The sequence below is a fragment of the Lissotriton helveticus genome, chromosome 12 (assembly GCF_964261635.1).
Source record: "Lissotriton helveticus chromosome 12, aLisHel1.1, whole genome shotgun sequence".
NCBI lineage: Eukaryota > Metazoa > Chordata > Amphibia > Caudata > Salamandridae > Lissotriton > Lissotriton helveticus.
In genome coordinates this window covers 48,361,179-48,387,740 of record NC_136073.1, presented here as the reverse complement: position 1 = coordinate 48,387,740, position 26,562 = coordinate 48,361,179, and the positions used below count along the sequence as shown (strand labels likewise).

At 46.0% G+C, this 26,562-nt stretch overlaps 1 protein-coding gene across 7 annotated transcripts in view; it reads right to left on the bottom strand.

Moving 5' to 3' along the window:
- Positions 1-273: 273 nt before the first annotated feature.
- The window catches only part of LOC144798712 (protein phosphatase inhibitor 2-like), a 728,862-nt gene continuing 702,573 nt past the window's right edge, over positions 274-26,562 (bottom strand). For 2 of the 7 annotated variants that reach the window (XM_078669722.1, XM_078669721.1), the window contains exon 10: positions 281-2,280. In XM_078669722.1, coding sequence (XP_078525848.1) covers positions 2,174-2,280 — 107 coding nt within the window. In that variant the 3' untranslated portion in view covers positions 281-2,173. Of the gene's footprint in view, positions 2,281-26,562 lie in introns of all 7 variants that reach the window. The other 5 variants (XM_078669727.1, XM_078669726.1, XM_078669725.1 and 2 more) reach the window with 5 other exon arrangements.

The window sequence follows — 26,562 nt, the reverse complement described above, 5'->3', positions numbered from 1 at the left end:
AAGAGTGTCCCAAATAAGAAATAACTACAAGTGTGGGGACTCCTTGGCAAGCTTATGAATCTTGATAGAAGATGAAGACTAGTAATTATGACAATGGCAACAACCACATTCCCCAGTAACAAGTAGATGTTCTTTATGTTATCCTGTATAGATGAACTGCCCATTCCCGTGTATCATACACATTTATTCAAACAACGCGTACAAACTAGGCCTTGTTTTTAGTAAAAGAAAATATCTCCTCCTTTATTTACACAATGATCGTACATATATTATAAAAAACAACAAATCAATCCATAAAAATCATAAAAGACTTTTGCATGAGAGGACACACTTCTCTTTTCGTAACCTCTCTCCGGTATATATCAACAATCCTTTGACTGTACCTCAATAGTAAAATGGCACATCCCTTAGTGGTACGAATCGCAAAAAAATTTCTTGTTACCAACTACATATTATTTGATAGTGTATTGTGTGCAAATGAAGCATATATCTTTAAGTCTTTCGTTTAGAAACAAGGGTACAAAACAGAGGGAGGTTGTCCCACTTAACGACCTGTTAACTTGTGTGGGTAGTTGTTCCAGTGAGTAATGTGCTAGGGAAGGGGAAAGTTTGGAAGCTTCAGCATTGAAGGTTGATCTTGTAGTTGAGGTTCATCATCCTGTGGTCACAAGATGCCCTTTTGGTTGGTTCTGGTCCCTGGGATAGAAGGTCCTTGTGACTCTTGGAATGCTCACTTCCTTGAGATGTTTTCTGTGCAGATCCCTTAGTCAAGTAAGGAATATGTTGCCACCAAACCAGAAGCTTAAATCTCAAATGCCTCAAGGTATCCTGGCAGAGATGCATGGAACAAAGGGCTGACAAAGACAAGTTGCTCACCTGCTTTGGCCTGTTAGGTGACCAGTGACGGTGCAAGCCAGAATTCCTGACTCTCTTGTATGGTACCCAAGTGCGCAAATCAAAACCATCACGTGCATTCTCTTAATATCTCTAGGGGACATCTCACACACACATGCAAATGCTACAACCCTGCAGCCCACACAAACACATTTAACTCGCACATCCTCAATTTCTCCTCTTTAATCAATACTCGCTCAATGACCTTAACGCAGTAGTCACAGCAGATCACACCGCCACAGGAAACCCTGATGCCATCTTCCTTACAGAGACCGGGTCATGTTATTTCAGCACCAAGAGTTAGTATGCAATCAAAAAATACATGTTATATTAATGACATGCCTTCGGATATTGTATGTCGTGTTCCCATTAGAGCACAGAATCTATCATACCAACTGTTAGAACCAAAAACAGGGGAGCATTGGGACTGTCCATCAAACATCATGACTGTACACACACTTCAGCAACAATGACCCTCTAACTCCTTCATGCTCCTCAACTCCTACTTGGTACTCCTGACTACACAGTCCTTTCAATAAATATTGCATCCGAAGTCAGCTCTCGTTTGGATGCAATAGTTATAGAAATGTGATAGAGCTATTACGTATCTCCTAGGAGCCGCTGAGACGTGTCCACTGGGCTCTTAATTAAAACCAAATTCCCATGTGATATTTTGTTCCCCAAAATGATGATTTGGCATTCCTTGGCTCTCACAGTATTGTTTTACAGATGACTTGGGTATAGTTTTTGACTGTCCTGATGAAGACCCCATTTTGATGCATTACCGACACTTCTGTGTGGCGGGTCGCAACGTCAACGGAATTTCCTGCCTGGATCCTTATGACAATTTTTTGGATCATTGATTTGGTGAACACAATACTCAATCCCACCAATACTGGACTCTAATGAATTTGGACTGTTGACCAGGCTGTTAAAATAATTTCTCAATTCATCTTATTGTGAATTACACATTGATTGACACTTTATATGAGCACCTTTTGCACTTATCACGAAGTACCCTCATCAGTGTATTGGTATACAATATTTTGGTTAGTAAAACATTTTTATAAATAGTTTTTTTTTAATCCTTGTGCTTCATATGCATCATATCTTTACAATTGTAAATGTTTTGAGAGAGTCGGACAGAACCATATTCTTTTGTGTGGTAGCACTTAGAGCTGGCAGCAGAGTGTGAAATCACGAAGCCAGCACTTCCTTTTATATTCTTTTATTATTTTCAGATGGTAATAACCTAGGATTTGTAGTCTCGTCTCTGTTCTCATGGTTTTTTGCTCTTCTTTTGCTGCTTTGGGTCTTTCACATTGGACACACCAGGCTGTTGCTCCCGCGTTTGGGACGACGGCTTTGGTTGTGGTTCTGTCCCACCTGTGAAGAGAGAAAACAAAGTTTCCCTAAATCAGAAAGTGTGATTTCAAGGTACCCTTCTTCTCAAAATGTTTATTTAAAACTAATGACATTGTTTTCAAATAAACGCATAAACCTCTATATTCAATTAAATTGAATTAAGAGTGCTTTAAAGAAACATGAAAACTTAACATTTTACACTTTAGTAAAACATAACAAGCATTTTCAATGCAATAGGTCTTGCAATTGCGAGATTTTGAGCTATTGGCCTTGTAAATGACAATTGAATAGAAAAAGGAAAAACCCTGCCAGGGTTGATTTCAAGGTCCCTCAGGGGGATCCTTACATTCAAACAAGAGGTGACAAAGGTTATATATCAGAGCTGACACTTCATCACAAAGAGTCCGTACACCTTTTCTATGGAAAAATATATGATTTATTCGTCATTTGTTAGGCTAAAGTTTATATAGAGGAGCCCATATAGGTGCTTAGAAAAACATATAAAGAAACAAGTGATTTTGAGTCTAATATATTACATGTCATGATTGGCATAGAGCAACATACATCTATCCAAGTCCCACACACTCCCACAGTCATCCACAAAAAATACTCTCACTCACAATCTCAGTCACTGCAATAATTATACACTCATACATAGAAAGTTATAAAGGTACATGGCAGCCTGCAGGGAAAAATGTCTAATAGCCGCTAGAGCTAAGGTTATAACATGGAGGCAATACAATGTGGACAAGAAGGTAGAACAAAGACTACACTGAAGCCATCCATGTAGATGACAATGCCTTTTATTTGTGTTAAAAAACCTGCAATAATAAAAGGCATTGTCACTTACAATACCAACAGGTCAAAATTTCTAAAATCCAAGACCTATAGGATTGCAAATGCTTGATGTTTACAAGTGCCCCATGCTGCAGTTTCACATTAATAGCAGCCAAACTGTGTCTAAAGAAAGGTCCGGGCTGCTATTCAAGTAAAAGTGTGGTAAAAAAAAGCATTTGTTAAGTTGACAAACAAATGCTTTTGTTTTTGAAAAAGCACCCAGTGAAAGCGCGCAGGGTGTACTGAATGTTGCAGGAAAGCATGTAGTGCCTGCAGTCGTAGAAACCATTAAAGAAAATAGTGCTTACAGGCTTAAAAAGACATACCGTGTAAAAACAGAAGTAAAAGGGCCAGTCCTCACAGGAGGTTACAAATTGAAGACAAGGCGGTACTAAGGAGGGACTAACAAGCCTATTAACGAATCAGAAGCCAGCATTTACAAAGGACAATGACACAAGCCAATGACAAATATGGGTGAAGAGTAGGCGGGTCTTCAAGTACTTACTCCAATACAGCATGGCTTGCAGAGCAGCGCATGCGCTGCCCAGGCTCAATCTAAAAAGGCACATAAATCTCAGACAAAAAAAATACAATTGGCACATGAGCATTATAATACTAAGGGACAGTCTAGACCCAAAGCTCAAACCTGCAACTAAAATCTGCCCTGGATGGGTGTCTGTTTTTAGCCCAATTTTTCATTTGATATTTGAAAAGGGGGAACAATAGGCACAATTGCATCTACCACTCACTATAACCGTGAAGATGATGGTAACACTGAGCAGAAAACACGTGCAGGCACTAAACACTTCCCTGACTCCGAACCTGCCTGTGAGGCCTTCCTTCTGAGGGGCTAAAAATGGGCATTTCCTGGGAACAAACTGGGCACCCGGTAAATATCAAAAGCGCAAGATCTGGTATTTACCGGGTGCGCAGTCTACACCATATTCCAATTCATGCACCTCATAGTCAGGAATAACACACTGTTAGTCCTTGTTATTTCCTATTCTAGGGATGACAAACTAAAGAAAGATGTGTGCTGTCTGGCCACACAATTTGTGTCGGTTTACACCCGGTGAAAATAGGGATGTAAAAAAGTCTGCAGTAGGCAGTTTGCAACCAGGTTAAAATCCTGCTTCCTATGTAAATAGTAGTATTTATCCAAATTGGGATATGGGGCATATGTATCATCCGTTATTTTAGTCGCAAACGCTGCGATTCGCAAAAATAAGCAGCGTTTGCGACTAAAAATTCTCAAAACGCGATGTAAAAGTAAATCGCATTGCAAAATTAAGGAATCGCAAAATTTGTGATTCCTTAATTTTGCGTAAGCATTTAAGGAATTGCAAATGGCGATTCCTTAAATGCTATGTATGAGGCACCCAAGTTGTGCGATTTCTCAGTAAGAAATCGCAAATTACCACCAACTTCAAGTTGGTGGTAATTTGCGATTTCTTTCACAAATGCACTTTTTGGCATTTGTAAAGGTGCCATGTGGCGCACATACATGCCCTTAGGGCATGTATGTGTGCCAAATGCGCACACATGTTCATTTCAGGGGTGCATCAGGGTGTCCTTAAGACACCCTTGCACCCTTGAAATTATTCTCAATTTGCGATTCTCAATTTGCGAATCGCAAATTGAGAATGACTTCCCAATCATTCCTTTTGGCCTCCTGGCCCATAGAAAGGAATGGGAAGGTATTCCTTAATTGCGATTTCGCAATTTGCTAATCGCAAATAAGGAATATTAAGAATTCGCAAAAGAATTGCGAACTTTTAAATACATCCCATTTTGCAATTCTCAAATAGCGATTCTCAAAAAATCGCTATTTGAGAATCGCAAACACGGATGTTGATACATCTGCCCCTTGGTGCCTTACATAGAACCTGACTACAAGCAGGCCAGATAATTCCAGCCCCTGTACAAATCCGTTTGAGCGAGAATCTGAATTAAAAATGGTGTGAATTTTATTGCACCAGCCAATTACTGGGTATAATGAAACCCACATCCCAGGCACAAACCGGCAAGCTAACCAACCTGCTGTTATATTCCTGGGTCTGGGGGCAATGAACTGCAGGATCAGTGACAGAATTTCGGAAACACAAATATCGCGTGGACAGAATGTTGCGTCAAAAATAAAGAGGACAAGAATATCGAGAAGGTAAGTGCAAATAGGTAAGTATAGATTTACTATTCTTAACTTCATGTCTACATACCTTGAAGATCTATATATCGCAAAGGCACATATATGTGGAGTTATATATAGTAAAACTTTATTTACCCATAGAAAACGACCTTGACGATCTTCTTGTCCTCAATATTTTTGAAATTATGTTCGGTCCCACAATATTTGTGTTTCTGATATTTTGTCCAAACACTGCACTACATATACCAGGAAACTTGGATTTGGTGCTGAAAGCACCAAAATCCAGACGTTATGCCCCATTTTAAAGGGGTAAACTCACAACTGGTCATAATTATTGCATCCGATAAATACCAAACCACCACGTTTCGGATGTTATGGGATGTGGGGCAGTCACAATCAGGGCAATAGAATAAGTGTCACAGGGCTACTTTCTCCTATTGTATAAACCTGCTGAGGCTACTACAAGAACGCAATTTTCAAGCTCTGTAAATCAGCACCAGAGTCTTAAATAAAATAGGTTTCCTTAGGGGGAGCCAATGCAATGGTATGAATGCGGTTGGAGACCTGAGTTCCTGGCGGAAGATTAAGTTGTAATTGTACAACTGCATTTTGAACCACCTGTAATCTGGTGATGATGCAGTCTGGCAATCCAAGGTAAAGAGCATTGGCATAGTCCAACCAAGATGTATCACAGTTTTATTGGATGGAACAGACAAGAAGAACAGAAACTTTATCAGTGCGCGGAGAAGCTTGAAACAGGTTCCAACCACAGATCTAACTTGCAGCTGGAATGATAATCGGTTATCACATTTAACTCCTAAGTTCTTAACCACCTCGGTTTGAGAAGCCAGAAAAGGAGCATCCTCTGGCAAACATGCCGACCAATTAGTATGTGCCGGTGTACCAAAGATGAGTATTTCCGTCCTGTAGGCATTACACATCAGCTGATTCTGATGCATCCAAGAGAACACTGCCGAAGTCAGGGTTAATGCTTTCCTTTATGAACGAAAAAGAGTATCCGAGTGTCATCTGCATACGATGTAATCTTGGCTCTAAATTATTTGGTCACGAAGGTAAGAGGGGTAAGATAGATATTAAACAAAGTGGGATTAAGGGCAGAACCTTGAGGAATCCCTAAAGTTAAATCCTTACTGCATAGCTTTCCAAACTTTATATGTTGGTGACACACCTTTTTGTGAAAAAAAATTCAGGGACACGGTAACGTGAGGAAGCACAGCGAGCGAGCTCGAATTACCTATGGTGGGTTCGGGCCCCACACCCCACACACAACCCAACACACACCACCCCACAGACACACCACCACACACACACAACCCCCCACACATGCCCCCCCCCACACACAACCCCCCCCACACCCCCCACACACACACACACCGGGGCCGGTTTGTTACTGGGGGCCAGGTTTGGAGCTGTGCTGCAATATTGCCCCCTAGGTTACAAAAGCAGCATACAAGCGTTTCCAGCCTGCCAGGGCAGGCAGTGCTTCCCCAGAGGCCAGGCAGCCAGCCAACCCCAACACCCCGCCACCCCCACTCCCCCAGGACCGGTCCGAGAAAATTGCCAGGGCTGCCTTCAGCTCCCAGTCTGGCTCTGTACACAGCTCTCAAAACATTGACAGCGCTCAATGAATAGAAAAAGTATTGTGTGTTTGTGTACGTGGGAGAGGTGATGGTAAAGTGGAGGCGACAAAAGTAAGTACTTGCACAAGAAGAGAGTGAAGTGACAGTGATACGGAGGAAGGAGATGAAGCGTGATGTATTTAGATGCACAGAACACACATACAGAAGATGCCAAAGTCCCATATGCAGTAACACAACTACTATTTATAGGTAGAACAAAACTGAGGAAATAAAGGGACCCAAAAATGCAGCAACTCCAATCATTTTTATAGAAATTAATGTCTACAATCTGTTAAAGAAAGTGGGGAAAACACGTGACTAGAAATGTTTTTCTTCAATAAAACGAGTACTCTTAAAAATAGAATTAGTTCCTCGTTTTCGGTCATTTCTGTCATAGGGCACTTGGCCTAAGCTCATCTTCTGCTCGGCAAAGAGAATACCACAAATATTGACCTGAGCAGTGATGGTGTAAAACAAAAACAACAAGGAACCAAAAGACAGAAGAAAATGCACGATACATAACGTAAGCATATCTTCGTATAAAAAAGCCAGTAACATCTAGGGCCTAAATGTTACTGGCTTTTTTATACGAAGATATGCAGGATCGACAAATAATGCAGAAGATGCAATGCCCTCCCCCCCCCTCATTGGCATCACAGAGCTTCAGCCCCCACTCAATCGTCCCCCCCCCCCGTCGTGTGTGGCATCCCGGGCCCGCTCACAGCCACACCGGAGCACTTCACAGGTCGTTAAAGACCTTGTGCATGTTAATAGGGCTTTGTTGTTGTTTCACTCCTTCTAAGAGCCCCTGCAGCTCGACTCTGCCGATTGCCGGCAGAAGTCATCTCATCTGGCGACACACCTACGGCTGGGGCACGACACAGTAATGTGTCGCGCCACACAGTTTGGAAAGCTGTGCCTTACTGCATGATGCAAAAAGGGGTGGGAGGTCCAAACCTCTTGTTCTCAGTTCACTAGAAAAGAGTCCATCCGATTTAATGCCAGCTCTAAGCACGCTGGAACTTGTAGTTTTACTGCTCACATTATATTTATAGACCATTACTTACCAGTATGATTAGTGCAAAGTCCGGTTGAGATTCTAAGGACGCCTGTGAAATTTCTACATTTTGTCTTAAGCAAAATTTGTAAAACTTCTCCAACTTTCTCATGACACAATTTCACATAACATCGTTTTAAACAAGAGGGTACTTTGCCTAATAAAAAGTCTCTTGAGATGCCAGAGGGGCAGACTGGTACCTGCAAAAATGTCTGCCTGACTGATGCCTTTTGCTCGAACCAGTACCCTGTGGGCATCTCGCAATACTTTCAAGTGAGTCTTGCACTTGTTTAGAAAAATAAGGTGTGAAACCGCAAAATACTTTTTGCTGCAAGAATTTTCCTTGCGTTTCCTGTAAATAAATGAAACAGTTGCACACACTCCAACTTAGTTGTGCCCTTGGAAAAAAACCAAGAGGTCTATTAGGATGGCGGTCGGATGACCGCCGCCTCATCCGCCTACGATCGCAACCCAGAAAACCGCCGGTCTCATTAGCATGGCGGTGAGGACAGCGGCGGTGAGATTTTCCGCCCGCTACTTATCCACCGGTAGCAGTCTGCACGCTTGCCTGGCGGGCGGAGCTGGACCGCTAAAATGGGCCAGGCTCCGCCGGCATGATTATGATGCCGGCAGTAGCCAGCCTTTCCGCAGCGGAGGAACCGCCATGGAAAGGCATGCAGAGAATGTCTCTGGGGACCCATTGTGGCGACCAATGCGTTTGGGGGGGGTGGGTGCACTGGGTGTCCCTGTACCAGGTGGCAGGCACTGTGCAGTGCCTGCCACACAGTACAGGGATATGCAGGACATGCTTTTTTGGACATCGTGGCGGTGCTGCTGGCAGCAGCAGCCTACGCAATATTAAATGCCGCGATATGACTGCCGCGGTCGGATTTAGACTTCGGAGCATACTAATTGGACTTGTGGTTATGCCGTGGGTCTAGCGGGCGGAGTTTTCCCGCTACCATGGCGGTCAGTGATTTTCCGACCGCCATGTCTGGTTGAAAGTCCACCTCATGACCTTTGAACAGTTTGATGCTTATGGGTGTTTCTGGGCCTTTGACCTTTCTGCCAGGCAGGGAGCATGTAAAGGACCCCAGGCCCTTCTGACTTTAGCTTTCGCCGTGCCAGACTTCCCTAGACATTTCCTAATTTACCAGAAGCACCTTTTAAAATGCACTGATGGCATTTATAAGATAAATATCAAAGTGGAAATCAGATACAGACAAGAAGATTGTCTGTCTGGATTTCTCATGCAATAGGAACCCACATTGAAAATGGTGGTAATTAATAAAAGCCATGCCTGAAACCACAGAACAAAGAACGGGGGAATCAAAGAATTGTGCAGATGGAAGCAACATACCTGGTAACGTTTGCTGTGCTTGCCCTCCAGCATTTTATTCCTATTTATTGCACCTTTTTCTTTGAACTCGACTAAAAAGCACCTCAAGGCGTATTCTGTTGCAGTTATTTGCTCTGGTTTTAACATTGTTTTCCTCTTACTATGAGATGTTAGTGCTTACTTCCACTTCGTTTTGCATTCCAAAGTCGAAGATTAAATACAATGTGGAAATTTGACTTTACAGCTGTCCTCTCCAGGTACCAAAAGGTTACATCAGGTAAATCTTTAAAGCACAGCTTTAAATGCCTAGTAAATTAATAGTTGCCTTAATAGTAACTTGTGGTCTTTCCGGTAAAACTTTTTAAATACCTAACTTTAACTTATGGTGTACCTTAGTTGTTTGTGTTACATTACACAGCAACACAGTCCCTGCAGTTGCTGGTTAGGTACCCTGAAATCCTTCAGTTCTGGCATAAATAGCACAATTCTCCAGCTATGGGTGTTCCATAAAGGCACATGCTTTCAATCTTACCCCATTGAAAGTTGGGACTCCAGTGGTGATGTAAAATAGCAGTAAATAATATCAGCTTGCCTGAAATGCTGTAAACAGCCTTTCTTCAGAAGCCCATGTCGCGCACTGAAGGATCTAAACTTGAACTCGTAAGATAAATGAGCCCTGAACTCCATACCCCACCTCTAAAGAGGTCACAATCATTCATATTTCTGTCACACTTCTTGTGTGTAGTGTGTCTGCCTGACAGCCCTGCTCTAAATTCAAGATAAAGCTAAAGACCAAAGCAGATACGTTGGATCCCCTGTTTAAAACAAAGAAAAACCACCAGTGCCAACCCTTTTCCAAAACAACCCTCCAAGAGTAGGCTAACCCAGCCTCTCCATTCCTTCTAACAAATATCACACAATGAATTTATGGAAGTAGTCAGAGCAAGTAGGCCTGCCGGGCAGCCCTTCTGACCCATGTCCACCACAAACCTACAAGAAAAGTCTTTTTACTACCACTGCTGCCACACCAGTAAGAAGAATCATCAACAATTCCTTGACTACCGGAATATTTCCAGAAGATCTAAAATTGTCATACATTCACCCATTACTAAAGAAAACAAATCTGATCCCACTTAACCCGGACAACTACAGACTGATTGCAAATGGGCCTTTCCTGGGAAAACTGCTAGAAAGTTCAGCATTCGCCCAGATGTCACAATTCATTGAAGATTACTCCATACTCTCAGACTTCCAAACAGGATTCCGTCCAGGAAGAGGCACATTATCTGCCCTCGTTGCCATCTGAGATGACCTTAAGAACACAGTGAACCGCAACAGGGTTCCTGCACTACTTCTCTTGGACCTCTCAGCTGCCTTTGATATGGTTGACTTTGACAGTCTAATACAAAGACTCTATGAAGCCGGCATAGAAGGGACTGCTCTCGATTGGATCACATCCTACATTCAAAACAGAACAAATACCATCCATGCCCCCCATTTCTCATCCAAACCGTACTTCACAAAAGCAGGAGTCCCTCAAGGCTCTATCATCTCACCCATGCTTTTCAACATCTGCATGAACTCATTACCAGCACTTATCAATTAATTTCACCTCACATGCTATAACTATGCAGATGACACACAAATACTAAATTGACTCTATGTAATGGGTCTCCTAATGGTAACACAATTTTCAGATGAAAAGGGAGTTAATAAAAAGGATCTGATGTACTTGGTAGCAGTGAAATAATGTATATTTTGACACAGATGAGGAAAGGACTGTGATGTAGGTATTATACAGGAGCTACACATGTCTAGGTTTTCAAACAGCTATATTCCTCGACATAAACATGAAGAGTCTGCCCCTCTGCTCTTCTAAAGCCTAAACACAAATATTCAGCTAGGTTTAGTGGGAGATAAGAGAAAATCTTTCTCTGTTCTTTATTTGGAAAGTACTTCCCTGCAAACAGGGGAACAGGATATCCAGATCATTGCCAGATTTTGCAGATAAGCACGTAAGGTCCATTAGCATGCAATTAAATTAAATTGAAATGGTTTGCATAGTCTGTGCTCATCATACAGACCTAATTAAACCCAAAAGGGAAACCCAATATTCCCTTGTGGACTTGGGTAACTATAATCAGGTAGGTAAGTACGGCAACAAGATATACACTTAAAAATAATATTTCAGACTGATATATTATTTATTAGTGATGTCTAGGAATTATATCACAAATCAAATGAAGGTTATTTAATCTGTGTAGAGTAATTTGAAAAGAAGGAATTTTATCAATCTACAATGCAGGTGTGTGCATTTTCAAATGTGTATTAAAGAAACCAGATAATTAATTAAACAAACAATCAGAGGGGTTCAGAAAATACGTCTCATCCTACATTAACAATATTAGTTATAATGTATTTCCAGACATATATAAGATATATCGATGTAGTTTATACCCTCTGTCTGACCTACAACTAGAGACTGCGTTTAGAAAATACAAGACTCTTAGGGCCAGATGTAGGTTGCCCAATACCGGTCGGTAACGGCCGAACTTACTGAATTTCGGCCGTTACCGACCAGTATTTTAAGGAATTGGTAAATTACCGATTCCTTAAAATACCGAATCGGTAAATTACCGAATTTGAAATGTAGGGAGCACTCAAATGAGTGCTTTTCCCATTTTAGAATTCGTTATTTACCACCAACTACAAGTTGGTGGTAAATAATGAATACCTTTGAAAATGCAAATCTGTGCATTTTCAACTGTGCCATGTGGCAGACATACATGCCCTTAGGGCATGTATGTGTGCCACATCTGCACAAAAGCACAATTCAGGCGTGCAACAGGGTGTCAAAGTGACACCCTGGCACCCTTGAATGTGTCCCCCGTTTTACCGAATCGGTATTTACCGTTTCGGTAATTGCCATTCATTCCTATGGGCCTCCAGGCCCATAGGAATGAATGGCAATTACCGAAACGGTAAATACCGATTCGGTAAATACCGAATCTTACCGATTCGGTAATGTTTACCGATTTTTTTGCTACATAGCATTTACCGATTCTAAAATACCGAATCGGTAAAATTCGGTATTTTAGAATCAGTAAATGTACTTTACCTACATCTGGCCCTTAGTATCTGTTAACAATTTCTAAAAGAAAGTTGGGTCAGCGGTGTGAGGGAGAAAAGACGGTAACAGCTTTTATTTCAGGACAGATTTGCCCCGTTTCCGTTTGGTGAATTTCCGCCAAGATTCTGTCTATATGCTGAATTTCCAGCAAGAATTGCCCTGTGCATCTCACAGTAGTGAACATCATTAAGCTTCTCCTGGGACCACAACTACTATTGAGTCCTGAACGTCTCGGTTTCCTAAACTACGTGACTTTCTAGCATCATACCTAAGTCCCAGCCAAATACCAACTCGTTGGCGGTTCTGTACCTTTATTCAAAAACACAGTCTAAAGATGGTCCCACAGATGTGAAATAACCGAGAGCCAAAGGTTGACGCATAACCCACCTTTCTTTCAGGCTTCAACATCCCGGTTTAAAACGCTGAAGACAGGATAGGGCCTTTAAAGAGTGCCAGGATAATTTTTCTTCTTTTTTATTTTGTATGTATTTAATAACTTGTTATTTCTACGTCAAAGGAGGTAGGAAGAACTGCAATTCCTTAAATGTTAAAATATGTAAACTAAGAATGTGAACGTTAACATTCAAACGTCTAGGTTTTTATAACGTACGAAACTCCGATCATACTGAATTATAAATGTTATTTTTAAACGTATGGGTTTTAAAAATGTCCATTATCTAACTTCAAACAAATAACATACGGGCATCACTAGAGCACAAGGGAAAGGAACAGCCATAATTACAATAATACCATAACAGCTTCACAAATCGCCCTCCGACCCTGAAGGCCACTCACATACAACAGCGACCGTTGTATACCTCGTTTGACCTCTAGATGGGGGTGTAGCACTAGCTATCGTTGCGAGTCTTTCTTTCACTTTCAAAATACTTTATTCGGTTTTGCATGTGTTAAAAACCATAAAAGCAACATTACAACATGGACATAAAACTTTAAATTGGGATAAGTAACATGATCATTACCCCAATTTTTGTACAATTCATTTAATTTACAGAGGCGTATAGAATATGTCAATAAAATACAAATTCGTTGCGAGTCAGCAGGGCGGCAAACAACAAATAACTCTTATCTGACCGCCACCATCCCTGAATACCAGGGGGCATATTATCAAGGCAGGCGAAATGACATTATCAACGCTTTTGCGGCCGTTTTCGGCCACAAAGCGGCGATAATTCCATCACCTTATTAGCAAGCTGTTGCTAACATCAGTTACCGACAGCTTTTAGGTAATAGCAAGCGGTTTGGGGCCCGCTTTGCATATCAGCGATATTTATCGCTAATGACATGCAAAGTGGGCGTACCCAATCAGTTAGCGACGGAAAGCAGTCATTAACGTCGCTATCACCTACTAGCAAGGCAGGAGTAGCGATAAAAAATTTGCACTAAGCGCGAATATCGCCTATTGGCGGTGATGCGTGAATATCGCTAGTTTTCCAGCGATATTCACGCATTTCGCCGCTATCGCCGGTTATTTTATTGCATTGGAGATAAACGTTGCTAATAGCACGTTATCTCTGCGATAAAATCCGGCGATGCTAGGCGATAAAAAAAATTTCGCCAAGCTTCTTTAGCGATAAATATCTCTAGTTGTTGATAATATGCCCCCAGATTCCGAGGACCTGATCACAAAACATCTTTGACTGGCGTTATTTCATGCAGTTAGCTATAGATACGGCAGTGCTTGCTCTTTTTACAACCTTATTATGTAAGCAGGATTATGGAGGTGGTAATGTGTGACGTTTGTTTTGTGGCACTTTGTTATGCGGTCACGTACTCCGTTGTTTGCTGTGTTTTTGTGCTGCTTTATTGAAGTGTGCTTTTACAGCGTTGTGCGGGGGTTGGTTTGTTCTGTTTTGATTGCTTTGTTGTGAAGTGCCGTTTTATGTTTTAATTGCATAGTCCTATTGCTTTGTGTATGTTATTGTGTTATGTTCACTTGTTTACTTGAGATGTGTTAACAAACGCTGCCAAATATCTACCCAAAAGCAGCACGTTCTTTGAAACTTCCGGTGAGAACCAACCATTTACCACTGGAAGACATTAGTCAGCCCAAAAGTGTGGTAGTGACTGTGTCTTACCTTAACTTAGCTTAACTGAATGTATCTTTACGTTTTTGTACAGAATCCACTCGCGGGTAAGAGTTGGTTAAACACTGCCAGGACGGAGCAAGAGTGGGAAACTTTTACCATGCCATAAAGCAATTCCAGGCTACCAGGGCCAGCTTTAGGGCAGTGCGACTGGTGCGGCCGCACTGGGCACTGACCTGTGGAGGGGACGCTGACCTCAGGGTGGGGGACACTGTGTTTAGCAATAATTTGTGATTGGAGACATGAGGGGCACTTCTGTCCGGTGGGAGGGAGAGAATCCGAGGAGGCGGTCATGAGGCGTGGGGGTGCCAAAAATGATTGTCGCACCGGGCGCCACCAGCTCTAAAGTCGACTGGTCCACTACCCTCATAGGTCTCTCGGAGAGCCTGTCAGTGCGGCGCTGGCACTCTGCTCCAATGAGAGAGCAGAGCTTCGGGTGGGGAGAGTGAGGGAAGGCACAGAGGGTGGTGGGGGTAGGTAGCAGGAGACCAGGTATTTTTTTTAAAAACATTTAGGGCAAGGAGCAGAGGTCATGTTATGTAAGGCAACCTTAATACTCCTCTGCCCCTGCACAGCAGCTCAAAGAAGAGGCCAATGATTAGAGGGGCCACAGAACAAAGTTCCTGATGTGTAAAAAGTGACCACTGTGGACGACTTTCACCTCAGGGTTCTGAGCAACTTCATACACAATGCAAGCTTTACACGTTCACTATTTGATGTCACTTAGACCCTGTGCTGAAATACCCATAGTTTACAATATAACATCTATAATTCGATGTTATGTAGGTGCAAAAACGAAGAGTATACCAAAAAAAAGTAAAAACAATAATTAAAAAAACTGAAAAAAATGCATGGCTTAGGGAGAGTTCAGTGCTTGGTTTAGACTACATTTAGGGATCAGGGTTAGAGTAAGGCATTGCGAGAAGGGTGATATAAGTTAAGAGGTAATGGTTGGGATTGTGGTAGCAGTAAGGGTTAGGTTTGAGTAAAGTACGATGTGAGGGATGCCATAGGGTAAGCTGCACTGGTTAGGGTTAAGGTAGAGGTAAGGTTAGGTTTGTGATAAGATGGGTGCAGAAAGGGGTTTGGTTTGGGTTACGTTAGCCTCAGAGATTGGAGTAGGGTTATGGCTACAGTAGGGGACAGTGCTATGGTTAGGGTTAGTGTTAAGGTTGGAGTAAGAGTTTGTGTAAGGGTTACGGTTCGGTTCAGGGATTGGTTTGAGTTTGGATAACAAACCCACAGTGGTTATATTTGACGAAGGCCTATCGTCTACTATACAATCCACGAAGTGGGCTTTGGGTTAGCCCCTTACGTATAATTGCATGGCTTTCTTGTCTATCGGACTACGCCTAATTCATTCCTGTGTTTGTCACACCCCTCATTTCTGATTGGATTACTTGTATCCTTCCAATGATGACTTAAGGCGATAATTTTTTTATTTGTTTTTTTTTCCTTCAGCACTTCTAAAAGGGTATGAAGTACTCAGGGCCTGATCTTAAGATTGACAGACACTACTCCGCCCATCAGGGTGATCAGAGGACATTACCTCCACCCTCCTGATGGATAACAACGTCCATCAAATTTAGAGATGACACTGGCCCAACAGGCATCTCAGTACCTTGAAGGGAACCAAGTTCATGGCGGTTCCCTGCATGGTACAAAAGATTTGGTGGACTCCCAACCCTTAGTTTTGATGGCCGCCCACCAAACATTTATCAATTTTATGTGTTCAAAGTGAAGTTTTTTTGGGAAAACAAAAAAACTAATAACCACCCCGCACATTGACAGTTTTCCTCAGTGGGTCTGATGGTCATTGTTTTTTTCTGTCCCTCATTGTCAGGTTTATTTTGATGAGGAGGAACAGAAAAAAAGGAGCATGTAATGCCCTTCCTCGGATAACTCCTACTCCGCAGGTTGTCGGAGGAAGCTTTCCTTCCACAGAGCCAAGGGGGCTCCATTGATGGAAATCTTACGGTCTGCCCTTCTCTAAATGAGACAGCTGGACCAAGAGTCAATCTACATTTTCAACAGAGTCTCCTGTTAGTCAAACTCTAAATCATGGTAACTGTGAATAACAGGGATAATTTTCACTGAGGGATTCTGAGTGATATCAAATAGACAGTAAGAACAAAGCTCGAGTAACACAGTGTTGAAAAAAAATCCCTTTATGCAGTCACTCCATATAAAATGTTAGATTTTGTATGCCCCCATACCTATGTCCCATGACCATAAGAGCAGTGAAGGTGTGTAGGACTAATGAGAGAGCCATACATATCCCAACTACTCTTGGCAGTAGGATCCTCTCCCCTTTCCCTCAGACAATTTTTTTTATCTGGCATCCAGTCACCCTCCTGTGCCACCCTCCGAGCATCTTTTCCCTTTTCCTTAATCCATACATAAATAAACCCCTAGCTGATGGCCTGTCACTCTCCCCATTCATCCTCTGCAGTACCTTCCCTCCTGATACAAAAAATCCCTATCTGCCATCTTGTCTCCCATCTTGCCTCTTATCACCCCACCCTCTGGGCTTTCTCTCTCATAACCCTTCCTCCAAAGAAAGAACAACCTTCTACATGTCTTCCTGCCTCCATCTGCATCTACCCTCTGCAAAATCTTCACACACACCCCAATAAAAACAAGCATTTACAATGCAACGGTCTCGCCTTTGCCAAAGTTAGAGCTATTGGCATTGTAAATGACAACATTTTTATTTATGTGTTGGTTTTGAAAACAGATAAATAAATGGCATTTTGTCATTTACAATGTCAATAGCTTAATCTCTCGCAAATGCGAGACCTATTGCATTTGCACCCACACACACACAGAGACACACACAGAAACACACAGAGCCCCACACACAGAGCCACACACACAGAGCCCCACACACACAGAGCCCCACACACACAGAGCCCCACACACAGAGCCCCACACACACAGAGCCCCACACACACAGTCCCCCCACACACACACACACAGCCACACACACACACACAGAGCCACACACACACACACACAGAGAACCACACACACACACAGAGCCACACACACACACACACAGAGCCACACACACACACACACAGAGCCACACACACACAGAGCCCCCCCCCACACACACAGAGCCACGCACACACACAGCCCCCCACACACAAAGCCCCCCCCACACACAGAGCCCCACACATACAGAGCCCCCCACACAAACAGAGCCCCCCACACACACAGAGCCCCCCACACACACAGAGCCCCCACACACACAGAGCCCCCCCACACACACATAGCCCCACACACACAGAGAGCCCCCCACACACACAGAGCCCCACACACAGAGCCCCACACACACAGAGCCCCACACACAGAGCCCCCCACACACACACACAGAGCCACACACACATACAGAGCCACACACACACACACAGTCCCCCCACACACAGAGCCCCCCCACACACACAGAGCCCCACACACACAGAGCCCCACACACACACAGAGCCACAGAGTCACACACACACACAGCCCCCCACACACACAGTCACACACACACACACACAGAGCCACACACACAGAGAGAGCTACACACAGAGGCCCCCACACACACACACAGACCCCCCACACACACAGAGACCCCCCCCCGCACACACACACACACAGAGACCCCCCGCACACACACACAGAGCCCCCAACACACACAGAGACACACACACACACACAGAGCCCCCCACACACACACAGAGCCCCCCCCCCCACACAGAGAGCCCCCCACACACACACAGAGACACACACACACAGAGAGCCACACACAAGGAACAGAGGCCAGAAAAAACGATCACAACAAGGGAACAGGGGGGGCAGAAAAGCAAGCACAACGAGGGAACGGGCGGGCAGAAAAGCAAGCACAACGAGGGAACAGGGGGTGGGGGCAGAAAAGTAAGCACAACGAGGGAACAGGGGGGGCAGAAAAGCAAGCACAACGAGGGAACAGGGGGTGGCAGAAAAGCAAGCACAACGAGGGAACAGGGGGCAGAAAAGCAAGCACAACGAGGGAACAGGGGGGCAGAAAAGCAAGCACAACGAGGGAACGGGGGGCAGAAAAGCAAGCACAGCAAGGGAACAGGGGGGGCAGAAAAGCAAGCACAACGAGGGAACGGGGGGCAGAAAAGCAAGCACAACGAGGGAACAGGGGGCAGAAAAGCAAGCACAATGAGGGAACGGGGGGGCAGAAAAGCAAGCACAACAAGGGAACGGGGGCAGAAAAACAAGCACAACGAGGGAACAGAGAAGGGTCAGAAAAGCAAGCACAACGAGGGAACAGGGGGGGCAGAAAAGCAAGCACAACGAGGGAACAGGGGGCAGAAATGCAAGCACAACGAGGGAACGGGGCAGAAAAGCAAGCACAACAAGGGAACAGGGGGCAGAAAAGCAAGCACAACGAGAGAACAGGGGGCAGAAAAGCAAGCACAACGAGGGAACAAGGGGGGCTGAAAAGCAAGCACAACGAGGGAACAGGGGGCAGAAAAGCAAGCACAACGAGGAACGGGGGGCAGAAAAGCAAGCACAACGAGGGAACAGGGGGTAGTAAAGCAATCACAACGAGGGAACTGATGCCTGAAAAGCAAGCACAAGGAGGGAACAGACGCCAGAAAAGCCATCACAACGATGGAACAGACGCCAGAAAAGCAATCACAACGAGGTAACAGAGGGCAGAAAAACAATCACAACGAGGGAACAGAGGCAAGAAGAGGCAAGAAAACGGGCACAATCAGGGAACAGAGGCAAAAAAAGCGAGCACTCATCGGCTAGGGGCGGAGGACTCGGAAGCTTCTCTACTTCTTCCAGAGGCGGTCCAGCTGAAATGGCTCTCCAAAAAGCCCCGACATTTTCGGACTGGGGGGCCTGTGTTTCATTCTCTCCTCTTCCCATTGGCTGGAATGTAAAATTCCAGCCAATGGGAAGAGGGAAAGAACCTAAAAAAACACGCCCCTCAATCCCAAAAACACGGGGCTTAAATGGACAGACACCCCTCTCCTCCAATGGCTAGCCTCCGTTTAGGAAGCCAGCCAATGGAGGAGAGGAGCGGGTTCAAGCCCCACACTGAAAAACATAAGATCTCGCCGGCGAGACTGCGCAAGCGCAGCCTACGCAGGCCGAGACCTAAAAACTCTTCTGGTTGTCCTGCCATTCTCCCGTACCAACCTCTACAATTTCCCTCCCACTCCCTGACCAAATCCACACTCTACAGACAGGAGAGCTGAGTCACACAGACATCAGCTCTGTGAAAAGCCAATGGTGAGTGCTGCATGTTTTTTCCTGTTAGGGTGATCAAGACAGTGGCGGCTGACAGGAATGGGAAAGGTGTTTCAGGAAGAAGTTATCTGCATTCTCCCACCTTCCTTCAGGTCTGTGGGGGACTCAAAGAAACAGAAGAAGGTGGGTGTATTTCTTGATATTAATATGTATAATAATATGTACTTAGGTATCTATATATTTATTACTTTACTCCTACTGTAAAAATATAAAACTTTGATTCTCTCCAACGCAATACCATGTATTTCACCCATAGCTCTCTCAATATATCCTCTACCTCCACTCTCTGATTCATCCCAAACCTTCGTCGACTACTATGATCTCCAAAACAACCCTTTCTATACTCTTCCCACCTCTATCCCTCCATGGATCACCCCAAACCTAATTTTAATACTATGATCTCCTAAACAACCCTTCTAAATTCTTTCCTCACCTATCCCTCCTGTGACTCACCCAAAAATTCATTTTACTGCTATGATCTCCCTAATCCATTTCTAGAGATTCTTCTCTCTTCCATCTCTCCTTATACTCATCCCAATCCTCCTCTTACTTCTATAATCTCCCAAAAAACACTTTCTAGACTCTTCCCTCTTTTAAACCCCCATTATCCTTTTCAATCCAACTAACAGATTCGCATGTCCACCGTGCAAATTAACTTAAATTTCACTATACTAATCCACCACTGATCCTTTTCAGGTTCCAGAGTAGGGTGCTACTCGCTGAAAAGCGCTTCAACGCTTCGTCAGGTAGTAAGCGTTGTATAAATACAATTACAATTTCAACACCTTGCCTGGGTCTCTGGACATACACCATTTTGACATTCTGAGTTAGGTGATAGCTTCAATCCAAATCAGCAGTTGTTCCCAAACAATCAATCCAGGTTTTATCAGAAAGAATTTTCATGGGTAAATGAGCTTCCCACCCAGTTTTGCAGAATGATTGAGGAAAACATGCAGTAAAACTGAGTCTGCATTTTCTTGCCCATTTCGACAAGCGGAGCTCAGAATGGGAAGTAAAACTCTCCTGGAAAATTGCAAAGTTAAGTAAATGTTTTCTACTAGAGTAGTTTCACCTTGCTTTAGTCCCACAGATAGATGGAAGGCCTGCACCAATGCCAAATCAGGAAATGGTACAAACATATGCCACTTGATCTCTCTTCCTCGTCAAGGTGGTGGCTGTAGGAAAGTAGGATCTGCTTTCATGATCAACCCCACTTTTTGCTGGCTGCATTATGTTTTTCTGACTAGTCTGACTGGGATCCTGCTAATCAGGATCCCAGTCTCTGTGCTTCCTCTCTAAATTGGACATGTTGAGTCCTTAGAATCACTGCAGATTGGCTACTGGTGTAACCTGATAAGTCCCTAGTATATGATTCTAAGGTACCCAGGGCATATGTACACCATGGATCTCCCATGTGCTGAAGCTTGTATTATGCTACCCATGAAAGACCACTCAAATTGTGATTCCAGGCCTGCAATTGCAGCCTGTGTAAGCTGGTGCTAGCACCACTTACAACAGATATAGGTTTCCCTATGTGCGGGGTCACACACTTAACACCTATTAGTCACCCCTAAAGCAGGCCTTTCAATCCTGAAGGCAAAGTGCTGGGTCCTAAGTATGAATGTGCCCCTGCATGAGCGAGCACCCATTACAACCTTCGGAGTCCATTCTCCTGGGTTGTAAGGGCATGAGCCATTATGACATATAGAGTGGCCATGCTTCATTACGCGATGACCATCTCTAAACTGGCTGTACCGAACCCTGTCATGTTTAGTATACAACATGATGGAATCATACCTCCCCCACAGTTTGATGGAATCATACCTCCACATCGTAACGGTGTGGAGGCATGATTCCATGCACTGTAAAGCTCCTCCGGGAGGCCCTCAGTGCTCCAGGTACCAGTCTTCCAGAACCGGACAGCAAGCTAGGGCTGCTGCCGTCCAGAGACACGATTCTGACCTCCTGCTGCTGAGCCAAGCTCGAGCAGGGGAAGGCAAAACAATAGGTAACAGGTCTCTGGGAGGTGTGACCACCTCACAGACAGGGCTTATTGTATTGGGAGAGGGTGGGGGTGCTTTCCAGCACCACTGAGACTGCTTGTAGGGCACACTAGGTGCCCTCCGTGCATACTCCAGTTCAAACCAGTTCAGGGAGCCATTGGCTCCCACTCTGGCGTGAAACTGGACAAAGGACAGGGGAATATCCTCCACACTGTCCAGCCCCTCCTCTGGGAGCGACCACTGAATCGTCCCAACCCTTTCCTAAGGGAACTTAAGGGCTTACCTGTGGGTGGGTCCCTGGATTCGTTGTGGGGCAAGTTTCAGATCACATACCACTTCAACATTGACCATCTGGACACTCTGGACTTCGCTTTGGGGACCGAGACTGCACCAGGGAAGATTCCTGCTGCTCCATGTCTCATCGTCCTGCTGGTCTTCGCAAACAACTGTGCCCGAGCTCTATACAGGTTCTTCACCAGGTCCGTGAACATGCAAAACACCAGAAGGGACCTCCCTTGGAGTGAAGGGGTCTACCCCCTGCATCTACAGGCACTGCAACGCAGCTGACCGGTCTGCCCACCCTAGGTCCCACGGACTCTGAAAGGCTCAGCGACACAGGTGGTGGTTCTGTAACTCCCTCGAATCCTACACTGTCTCCATACCAAGTTTGAGGCCACTATCCCTCGTTGGAACCGCTGGAACAGAACCCCTGTGCACTGCGTCAACTTGCTGTTGCCAAGGCTTTTTGTCTCTCCTCCACAGATCTTCCGGCTCCAAGAAGCTCCAACCTCAAGAAACTCCTGCAGCCAAGATCTGCACCCTCACCGCTTCCTCTGCACCATGGGCCTTCTTCATTGGTGTGCTGCTCGAGGTATTCTTGAGATTCCTGTGCCCTCATCCGTGGGTCCTCTTGATGGTCTTCTTTGGCTTCAGTGGGCTCCCCTGCTTGCTCGGGGCCTGCTCTGACTTACCTGCTTGTGGGGAGCCCCTTGAACCTTGCTGGTTCTGACACTGCAACTTTTTCATCAACCACATTGTTTGTTGCTGCCAAGGCTTGTTGGTGCCCCTGCCGGACACTGACACCTGGGCTCTTGACATCCAACGTAGGACAGCTAGTGAACGGCTCCTGGCCTCTACCACGACGCCTGGTCCACACAGCTCCAACTTCAAGGGCATTGTCAACCTCTCCTACATCTCTAGCATTGATAGGCATTCGTCTTCCGTGCCTCCTGGTCACTCCTGAGTAGCATAAACACTGTCCTCTCTGTTTGCAGGTAGCTCTCATCTTGAATCTACCTTTGGGTTCCATCAGGCTCCATCGTCTTCTTCTCCAGCTGCATCTTTCCTGAAGTCCTCCATTGTGGTCTATGGGGGGTTCCGACGTCACTTGACACCCATGCATCCGGCTTCCCTGGTGTAGGTATCCTGGTTCCAGGGTTCCCACATGTGGGTCGACTCTCCCACCTTCCATGTTCCACTGGGTTCTTCAAGGTCCACTGGGAAGGGTCATTCTTTAGAATTGCAACCGCGACTTACCTATTGACTAACATTGAGCACGCAGTTGTGTTCCCACTCTGCACATGACCTCCGTAGGGTTCCTAGATACTCACCTCGGGTGGTTCCTTGGAACCCCGGCTCTCCACGTCTTCTGGGTTCATTCTTGATTTAAGTCATGGTTCGCATTCCACTATTTTAGTATATGGTTTGGTCTCCCCCTGGAGACCACTACATATTTGTGCTACTTACGTGCTCTATTTCCTAAGTATAATGTGCATCGTGTTTCTAGCTCCGGGTAGGAGATAGTACAAATGTGTTAGTGAGTGTTTGTAATAAAATAGATATTTTTATAACTACACTGTGTGATTCTTCTTCACTTAACCTATACCATAAGATGAAGTACTGGTAAAACAAGCTGCTTCTTCTGGCCTAAGCCTGAAGGCTGCTCTCCACAGCTATCACTTAGAGAGCTTTCTAAAATTGTCTAAGACCACTAAAATCACCAAAAGGGTTGTTTTTATTAGGGCAGGGTGCTACACTTACATAAGTGAGCACTATATACTAAGCCAGCCTCTCACAAAGGCATCCTTAGCTAATGGTGCCAAGGGCAGAGATGATCTTTGAGTGATTACCGCGCATAGGGTAGGTGATGCACCTGTACTTCTGAATACACTTGAGGAATCCTTTGAGGTGAGTGGTGTGGAGGCAGGTAAACTGTCAGCAGCTGAAGATCCCATGGTGAGAGGAAGAAGGGTCACAAAGAGACTGCTTGCCATCCCCAAGGCAAGCCTCTGCATGGGTTACTTCTGCTGCCCTTCAAGACTTCTGAGAACTGAGCTGGAATAGGACGTTCTCAGATCTCACAATAAGATGGTAGAAGCCAAACGAGATAAGGCTTTGGCCCTACTGGAGGCAACAAACGAGGCTGAAACCATGCCAGCCAACACTGGTACAGACCAAGATGCGAGAAGAAAAGGGCAAGTGAGTTGGTGGCTGTATAAATAGGTAAATGGTTCGGGGCGTGGCCAGGAGAGTCAAGATGGTGGTCACACTTTAGAAGTGCTCTGGACCCCTCTGTCATCCGCTCCTTCATCCACCACCATCGGAGAGTACCTACCCTGCACACCGACTGCCTGGCTGTCCTAAGCCCTCAAGCCTTCCCTGGAAGCAGTGTGGGTGGCATCCAAGCGCCTCAGTCAGCCCTTGCTGGGAATCCTGCCTCGCGGCGATCCTAAGATGGCGGCTCCATCGCAGCAATCTCCAGGCCCACTCTACGGCCCTGAGCGCGGGGATTCCTCCTAATGTGACCCAGAGAGCGGAGGATCCCGGAGAGTTTTTGGTGCCATCCCAACTGGAGTTTGCGATACTGCTTACCCCCCCCTGGCAACGGATTGTGCCTGGCTAGACCGAAGGCGCTGGAGATGGCCTGGGAAGGCCCTGCCCGCCGCGCTTCCTGAGGTGGACTCTGAGCTGCCAAGGTGCTGCGGCGGGCTATCGGCCATCGACCGGGCAGCGGAGAGAAGAGAGCTGCTTTCCTCGGTGCTCCCCGGCTGCTCCGCCCACACAACTTGCCGGGCCTGAGATCTGGCCTGCGGCTGGCGGCCCGGTATGGCTGGGCTCATGCATAGGCCGGGTGCTGTGGCATTGGCGGTGAGCTCTGCTGTCAGTCGGACAGCGGCGGAAGAGGTGCGTGATGCCTTCCTCTCCCCATCATACAGGAGCCCAGGCCAGCGCTGCAGGGGCCCTGCGCCGGACGCGGGCCCCCCTCCGGGGAGGTGACTGCACACCAGGATTGGGTGCAAGGCCTGGTGATGGACTGCTGCATTGCCCAGCAGCGGGCTGATGAGGTGAGGAGCTGGAGTGTCCGCTTGATCTTGGGTGGTTGGGGCTCGGCCGTTGATCGAGCAGCAGGGGTCCGTATATGTCCGCAAACCCCCTCCTCCATTGTGTCCTGACGTCCCCAGATATGCCGCTCCTCTGGCTGGTGGCAGTGGCTTTAGACTGTGGTTATTGACTGAAGCGGCCCTCTGGCCAGATATACCCCCTCCTGGCGCCCTGGTGGTGTGTGAGGGGCGCCTCGGCTGCTGACTGGAGCAGTGGTGCTGTTCAAGGGGATTGCTTCCTTCTTGTGGGTCACTGTAGACACGGCGGACGGATCCTCTTGGGGAGTATCGGTCAGGAGTTTTCTCGTTTTCCACCCCACCTCCTGGCTGCCCCGCTCCCTGCGCACCTTGAGAGCTGCGCTCTGTCCCTTCTTTTATGCTGGCCTTGTGCATTGACTCCGCCGTTGACCCCGGCCCACCTGTGAGACCCCACATGCCTGCACTCGTCTCAGGGACACGGGAGGATCTACTGGAAGAGAGCATTGGCCGTCGGTCGGACAGTGAGGCGTGGATCGTCAAGGCCCTCTCCCCTCATCCTCCTCCGCTCTTCCTTCCTCCCGCCCGGGCGACAGAGTCCCGTTTGGACCTCCTGCCTTGCAGGGCAACAGCCATGGGTAGAGACAGAGTATGGAAAACCCCTGCCACCCAGACTAAAATGGACCGATTCACTACCACGGACTCTGGGGTGGCTAAGGGAACTGCGGACAAAGACGCCCCCTCCTCTGCAGACCTGTCCACTATCCTCCAGGCTATCCATGCCTCACAATCGTCAGTGGATGGCAAGATTGCTGAAGTCCGGGTTGATGTGACACTTATCCGGCAGGATCTTCGCAATGCCACGGCCCGGAATAAAGAAACCGAATCCCGTATATCTACCACGGAGGACGAGGTCCAGCAACTTAAAGATCAGGTTGACCGCCTTCGGTCCCACACCCAGGATCTTCACCGACGGGCTGAGGATGCCGAAAGCAGGTCCCGCCATAACAACCTTCGCTTGGTGGGATTTCCGTAGGGTGTGGAGAAAGGCCGGGTGGCGGACTCCGTGGAGCGCTGGTTGCGCTCATGGATGCCCGAGGGCTCCCTCTCTCCATAGTTTGCAAACGAACGGACGCACCGCTCACTTGCACCCAAACCACCACCGGGAGCGCCCCACAGACCGATAATAATGCGGATCCTTAACTTCAAGGATCGAGACTCTGTACTGATCGAAGCCTGTAAGCAGCAACAACTCATGTATGAAGGCCAGACGATCATGATCTTCCCCGACTATACTCGTGAGGTCGAGAGCCAACGCCGCTCGTTTGGGGAAGTCAAGCAGAAGCTGCGTGCTCTCAACATACAATACAAGCTCCTCTTCCTGGCTCGCTT